Source organism: Physeter macrocephalus, chromosome 19, assembly GCF_002837175.3.
Source record: "Physeter macrocephalus isolate SW-GA chromosome 19, ASM283717v5, whole genome shotgun sequence".
Lineage (NCBI taxonomy): Eukaryota > Metazoa > Chordata > Mammalia > Artiodactyla > Physeteridae > Physeter > Physeter macrocephalus.
The window spans coordinates 44,496,524-44,504,074 of record NC_041232.1 but is presented as its reverse complement, the minus strand read 5'-3'; the positions used below and the strand labels follow the sequence as shown (position 1 = coordinate 44,504,074).

The window sequence follows — 7,551 nt, the reverse complement described above, 5'->3', positions numbered from 1 at the left end:
CTGATCACATCCCCTAGTCAGCTGCCTGTGGGCTGTGGTCATTCTGAACCGGATTAGAGGGCTTGAGTCACTGTAAGTCTGTCCCGGTGGAGCTGGGCTACTCTTGAAATCAGCGAAGCACTTAAAGGAAATGCACATAATAAAGAAGAGGACCCTTAGAATTTGCCTTTTGCTATTCACCAAAGGTGAGAGGAAAAGAAAGCTCTCTCATTTTCAGAATGTGTGTTTTTAATAGCTGCGGACGAGGTCGAATTTGTGCTTAGCTTGGAAAACATTGGAAACTTGGATTTCCCCCAGAGTTCAGCCAGAGATGTTCTCTGAGTTCCTTTGAATTTCTGTCAAATTTGGATTCTTTTTTTTTATTCGAGAGGACAACAGGGGAATAAAAAAAAGCAAGTTCAAATGGTGAAATGGGAAGTGCTTTAATAGGAATGTTTTATTGTCTCTGCCCGAGTTTCTAACATAGCCTATAAAGTGAAAGCACTGCTTTAATAAAAATGGGATGCTGTTGGTTACACGAAGTCCTGTCCCTCATCCTGCAAGTCCACCGAAGCAGGTGCCCCTCACTCCTTGGGGCCACTGATGAGGGCCGTGGTGGAGTAGGTGTAGGGGCTGAGCAGGGCCATGATGGTATAGTGGCGGTGGCCAGACCCATTGGCTGTGAACGCCACCTAGGAGGGAACACAGGATTGCTTTTCAGCAGAGCCTCCAAATGTGAGTCACGGACAGAGAGACCACTCCAAGTCCAAAGGAATTATTTTTACTTTCTTATTTTGTTTTCTGGAACAGTGTGAACAAAAGGCAAAACTCCAAATCTCCTGGCCAGCTAAGCCGCTGGAGCCTTGCGCAGCCCTTTCAACCAGATTTTTTTACTCCCGCCTGTATAATCAGGTCTCTCTCTTTTTTTGGGCAAATTCACACTAAAAATCAGGGTGGCCCTAACCTGACCGAGGGAAATCACAGAGCTCCTAATTGCTCATGCAATTAGTTGATCTTTAATGCTGACCGACATGTCTGGATTCTATTTCCACGGCAGCCATCTGTTTTACATGACTTAAGGAATTATTACAGACAAGGAAGACGCAAGGAGATTGGACCCGTGGATAACTTTGAGGTTCCCACTACCTCATAAGCAGAGGAATAGAGTGTGAACCAAGGGTTACAAATGTGGCTTTATTTTTATTATTATTATTTTTTTTAGCGTGACTTCTCACAGGAAGAAAGCTGAGGCACACCTTGAGGCTAAACCCAGCCTGGGCCCTGGTGGTAAATATCACTGCTCCTCCCCTTACTGGCCCCGTGACCTTGACAAGTTATTTAACTTCCCTGTGCCTTACTTTCTTCACCTGTAAAATAAGGATAATAATAGGAATGGCTCCAATGGGTTGTTTACAAAGATTAAATAGGTTAAATATAGAAAACAGTGGTAGTATATACTTGAAAAGTGTTATCTATTGTGTTGCTATTATTATTATGAATTTACTGTCTCTGTATGCATTGTCCGAAATCACTTATCCAAACCTCTGGAAGCCAGATGTGTTTTGGAATGAAAAAATGGTCAGATTTTAGAGAAGTAAAATGATGCACTTATTTTTCGCTGTATAACACCCTAAGTGGGGTCTGGAGGGTTGCCTAATAATCCAACATATTAATATTTCTTCAGCAGACAAACAATAGGATTCCATGGAAGGAATGAAGTCTCTAAAGAGCATCTTGTAAGTTCAGGTCATGTTACTAAATGAGTTATCATCAAACAGAGAAAAAGTTTGCTTTTCAGAGTTTTGTGGATTTCTGATTGTAGAAATGGGAAAGGGAAGCTGTGCTAGTCCAGTACGTTCCTTCTGACTTCTCCAAGGTGTGCAAAGTGCAAACAGTGCATTTTCTGCGATTGAAGACAAACAAAAAATAAAAAACAACACAAGCATCCATACACTCACCTCTGCATATTCATGGAAAGGAGAAAAGCCAAGTGACTTCCAGTAGGATTTGGTGTCTAATTCTACTTTGTATATTCCTTCTACAAGTTTTTCATCTGTTGTGAGCCCATGGAGCTCCCCAAATTCACTGGTTTTCCTAGAAGGTGCAAAAGTCCACGTTAAGTTAGGCATTGAGGGAATAAATGCCATTTTGAAGTGACACCACACACACACACACACACACGCACGCACACACTCAAGTGCAGTTTGTGATTATATATATATATATATATTTTTTTTTTTTTTTTTTTTCTCAACTAGGTCAGGACAGGGAAAATTCTAGTAACTAAAATTAACTGACAGGAAATATGTCAGGAATATTTCAAAACGCTCATTGTAGATTTTTTCTCTTATGAGGTTTCACTTCAAAAAAGTCATTACGCATAAATACACTACTACCATGTGACATAAATACACTACCATGTGTAAAATAGCTAGCTGGTGGGAACCTGCTGTATAGCACACGGAGCTCAGCCGGGTGCTCTGTGGTGACCTAGAGGGGTGGGAAGGGGAGAGGGTGGGAGGGAGGTCCAAGAGGGAGGGGACATATGTACACATATAGCTGATTCACTTCATTGTACAGCAGAAACTAACACAACATTGTAAACCAATTTTACTCCAACAAAAAAAAAGAGAAAAAAAACCACACTGACGTTTTCTAGAGAGGTACACGTTTAACGTGGGATCCTTCATTGCATTCATTATCACCTATTTACACTCCTGTAAACTGATGCTCCCAGAGTAACCAAACTTTAAAGCATTAATATAAACACGATACCTCTTTTAATTGCAATAGACACATTCTTAAGTCATTCAATCCAACAGGACCCATTACTAATAAACAAAAAACACATTTTTGGCCGCTTCCCCATACAGTACAAAGTAAGGAGGAAAGTAAACGGCTTCCCCAGCAAGGGGCCTTGTCCCCTCAGTGTTTTGAGGGGGAAATTGTAGATGAAAACCCTGGTTCCAGGCCAATGGCAGGAGATAGAGGAACATCTAGAAACTCAGGGAAGCATTTGAACTGGGCAAACTTGGGGCTTGTGGGTGAGGCGTGGGAAGGTCAAAGAAGCTCTAACCATCATGGTGGGGGAGGAGGGACAGCCCAGGCCACTCAGGAAGGCAGTTACTGAAGCCGTGACCTCCCTGGGGCCCACCTGGCACCCAGGTAGCCTGCAGAAGAGCCAGCCTGACCGATGGGTCCATAGTCCCCGGGAACCACCAAGTGCAGATTGAGCTGACTGCCGCTAATTTGGAGGACTTAAATGATGTGCAGTTTCAGGAAAATTTGTTTTTATTAACTTGTTGGATAATTTGATGTGACAGGTTTTGTTCATACGTAGAAAACTGAGAGGAGTTCTTGCTGTCAGTTGAAAAGACTGTTTGACATTTTATTGCAATGGGTTTCCTTTCCTGAAAGCTAAAAATCTTTTCAACGTACTTCTGTGTCTACATGTTCCAATTTAGGTTTTAGTAAACTAATTACCAGAGAGTTACTATTAAAAAAAAAAAAAAAAAAAGAGTCATTACGATTCAGAGTTGGTGTTTGGACAGAGGTTCGTAACTACCCCTGGAAGTGGCCATGAGCTTCTCTGACTGTGGTTCCCTTGACCCTGGGGCCTCACTTCTCTCCCCTGTTGAGTGAGGGTCTTCCAGAGGCGGGATCATTTGTACACATAATGGGAACCCCAAAATACAAGGAGAAACCCATATCTGACTTTTTCATTGTTTATATGATTAAGCTCCTTGGTAACTCTTTGCCATCAACAAATACTAGGCAACACCTTTTTGTTTTTAAACTAGGCAATTTCTGTTTCCATGTAAGTACCTGCTCAATGGCTGGTGTTAGAAATCACTCTCCATTAGATAGCAAAAACTAAGACAGGTAAAAATGGAAGTTGTCTTTACTGACTCTGTTCATTAACCACCCACCTTTCTTCATTGCCAGGAAGAAAATATTGGATTTCCCTTTTTTGTCTTATCATCAGAAGAAAAATTCCCACAAATATCTGATTTTTTTTTCCTTTTTATTTTATTTATTTATTTTCATCTGAATGTTTTTGGCATCCGTTCTGTATCGTGCTTAGAATATTCTCTTAACTTGGCATCTCCACAATGTTCTTGGCATTTTATAGAAACATAAATGAACTAACAAATAAAAACTCAGTTGAAACCACACTAAAGAAAATGACCTTTCCAATGATGGATGAAGAATCATCATGTGTAAAAAAAAAAAAAAATCTATTTCAAGAATCATCATGTGATTCTTGGGATTCAATGAAAACCCACAGAAACTCTCTTCTCAGGGGACAGAAACACTTAGCAAGATCTCTTGGTACTGAGCGTTTCTTCGTTGTTGATTCTTTTAGTTGGTTGGTTTAGATTTTACTTATGTGCATTTTCTTTGAAACTCTTGCTAGTGGAGGTGGAAGAACTCTGTGAAAGTTATAGAGCATCTGGTGAAGGTGAGAAGTCATTTGGGCTCCCAGCGGTGGGAGATGGTGAGGCTGGTCTGTGGCTGTGCTTGCTATCATGTGTCTTTCTCTTATGTGTCTTTTCTTATAGAGCTTGATAGCCCCAGCCTCACAGAGTAGATGCTCCACCAGGGTTTGCTAGACAACAGCCCTGGACTCTGGATGATCCAGATACACTACAGACAGTCACCTCCTCCATGCAGCCCCTCGATTCCATTCCTTTCATTAATAAATCAACACAAATTCTTCATCTTTCCTAACATTCCAAGACAAGGAGTGTTATGCAAGGGCATCAAGGAATCTGGAATTCCTGAAATTATATACACATTTTTGTGTGTGTGTATATGTGTATTTTTCTGGGCATGGAGTTCATGGTTTTCATCACCCTTTTCATGTGGTTCCTGACCCCAAAATGTGGTGAAGTGTAGTGGGGGGTAGGAAGCTTCCCGGAATGCTGTTCAGGATCCTGGTCACTTGCAGCTGAGCAAGGCAAGAGGGCATCCTTCTCAGAATCCACTTTCTCTCTGCCCACATTTTCAGGTTACTTGGTGGACCTTTAGTGAATGATGTCGTTAGGGACCCTTTGACCGAAACCGCCCGCCTTGGCCAGGTATGACAACAACTGCTTGCATGAGTTGTCTCACAACAGGAGGTCCTGATAAGGAACACGGCACTGCCTCAGGAAACGAATCGGGAGAACCCGAGAGGGGCCAAAAGGAGGGAGGAGACGCCAGCCCATAGGTCCTGCCGACCTCCCAGAAACCCTCGAGCTAGAATCCATCTTGGCAGAGAGATGCGCGCGCCACCAGGAAGGATCCTGAGTCAGACCAAATATGGGCAGAAGCAAGATGATTGGCCAGAGACAGCCAGAAACTAACCCCATTACCATAAGCCCCGAGACTGCGAGCCACGTGGCAGAGCAGTCCTCCTGGGTTCCCTTACCCTGCTGCTGTCCACCCGGGCGCCCCTTCCCAGTAAAGTCTCTTGCTTTGTCAGCACGTGCGTCTCCTCGGACAGTTCATTTCCGAGTGTTAGACGAGAGCCCACTCTCGGGCCCTGGAAGGGGCCCCCCCTTCTGGTAACAATGTGAGCCCCTCTCTCTAACAAGTGGCGGGGGAACGGGAAGGTATAGCCAAGTCCTCCGTCTGGGTTCCCCGGGCAGCTCACCCCGAGGCAAACGGCTCCCAGGTGTCGTCAGCAGCCTTTTTGAACACTTTCACGCCCACGTTCACAGCAGGAATGCCCTGGACCACATCTAGGACTTTGACCATCAGAGGACACTTGGATTCACCAGAGCCCTGGGCAGAGAGAAGACAAGTGACAAGTCAACGAAGTTGGTCAGAGTGACAGGATGCGTCCTTTGTGGTCTTCGATTTGGAGCGAGGCAGAAAGGACACGCGAGTCCCATTTCTAGCTACGGAAGTGTTGATGGTTAATGAGCTTCCCTCACTCAGTGTAGCACAGACGTGATTGTCTCCAAAGAAGGAATGGTTTCTGCCTCTGGACTTGCTGCGCTCCAGCGGGGGCGTGTATAATGAACTTGAAGGGAGAAAATAGGCCCTCTGAGAACAGTTGCTTCAGTAAGCCTCCTCATTTGAGTGGAATTACTGCAAAGATGTACTGTGCCATAGGACTAAATAGTTTTTCCTGAGAGCATTTTACTCAGTTGTTGCTGTAGCGATTCCCTCTTACTAGTTGCTGTAAAATAATGTCAGATGATTTCATGACCCTTTTTATAGTTTTAGTTAATTCTCCTAGGAGATTTAAGAATTTTTTTTTTCTTTTTGGCCATCCTGCATAGCTTGTGGGATCTTAGTTCCCCAACCAGGGGTCAAACCAGGGCCCAGCAGCAGTGAAAGGGCCGGGGCTTAACCACTGGACCACCAGGGAATTCTCAGGATTTAAGAGTTAGATATCTGACTAGAACGTTGTCTGCCAAGCCTTTCAGAGGTTAATCACTGCATGCTTTTTGATTAGCTAAAGGGAAATCAACTTTATCAAATGTCAAGCTTCTGAAAACTCAATAGTAACAGCTTCTGGAATATCGGATCTTTATTTCTACCATTTATCTGAGGAAATTGAGGCACCATTGCAAGGCCATAGAGGAGAGCGCCCAGGATCCAAGCCCTAGTTCAATGAGCTCTGCAGAATTTCATTCTTTTTGAAGTTTGAATCAATGATGTTTAAAAATAGATGCTGGGTGCCCTGGCCCTGCTAACAAAACTGGTTGGCAAAGCAGGAAGGAGTCCCTTCTACTTCGTCCAAGGAGACATATGAAAGGATTTCAAAGAGTTGAACACTCACCACAGGGCTAGCCTCAGACACAAATACCAGTCCAGCGAGGCAAAGGAGGAACAGACGGGAAGAAGCCATTCTGCCAAGGACTGGTGGGTCTCCGAGAAGGGCTGCTCCCAGCTTCGGGCTTTTATACTCACTTCTCCCCAGCCAGCCTCCTGAGCCCTGCCAGCCTGACTCCAAACCTGCTGATTCTGATTACTGACTTAGTCAACAAAGGGAGAATAAGTAACCCACACAAATATGAAACTTGCCTAGACAGATTAGAGCGTCAGAACATTAGCTCTATGAAATATTCTTAACAGGTCATTTGACCAGCTAGATCACCAAAACAAAACAGTCAAAACAAAAATACTCTTCTCCATGCGTGGCTGGATGCAGCAACATTCTTGGAGATTTTATTCCTCCCTACCTATTATTTCTATGCATGTTGTCCATTTTCTATACATTTTATCACTCATTTTAAATGATAGATGCAAATTGTAATAACTTATTTCACATGGAATGACATTTGGCTACACAGGCTTAAATATAGTGCATCAGAAAGCATCGTTGCACTCGAGCTATGTCCATGAGTCAACGAGGAAAAACCTTTGGCAGTGCTTACATTTGAAAAACCTATGTTTCAGCCAAACTAGGTCATTTGGAAGCTTAACTTAGTCAGCAGTTTCTCCATGATTTTTATGTTCTTCTGAGACAAGGTTCTCGACCCAAGGAATAATGACACATTTCAAACTGGCATCCACGAGCCTGAAATACAAAGAACCAGATATTTTTTATGGCCTCTCCTGCACTGAATGTGCAGA

The 7,551-nt window shown here is 43.4% G+C and overlaps 1 protein-coding gene across 1 annotated transcript; it reads right to left on the bottom strand.

Moving 5' to 3' along the window:
- Positions 1–418: 418 nt before the first annotated feature.
- TTR (transthyretin) lies at positions 419–6,844 on the bottom strand. The gene is made up of 4 exons (XM_007130545.3): positions 6,755–6,844; positions 5,618–5,748; positions 1,938–2,073; positions 419–671 (listed from the first exon to the last, which is right to left on the bottom strand). The coding sequence occupies exons 1-4, from the start codon at positions 6,821–6,823 to the stop codon at positions 564–566; spliced, it is 444 nt and encodes a 147-aa protein (XP_007130607.1). The 5' UTR covers positions 6,824–6,844; the 3' UTR covers positions 419–563.
- Positions 6,845–7,551: the final 707 nt, after the last annotated feature.

Coding starts and splice junctions, on each gene's coding strand:
- TTR (XM_007130545.3), bottom strand. CDS start 6,823: ATGGCTTCTTCCCGTCTGTTCCTCCTTTGCCTCGCTGGACTGGTATTT. Junction 5,749..6,754: donor TGTCTGAGGCTAGCCCTGTG/GTGAGTGTTCAA, acceptor CTCTCTGCCCAG/GGCTCTGGTGAATCCAAGTG. Junction 672..1,937: donor CTTTCCATGAATATGCAGAG/GTGAGTGTATGG, acceptor GTTCCCTCCTAG/GTGGCGTTCACAGCCAATGG.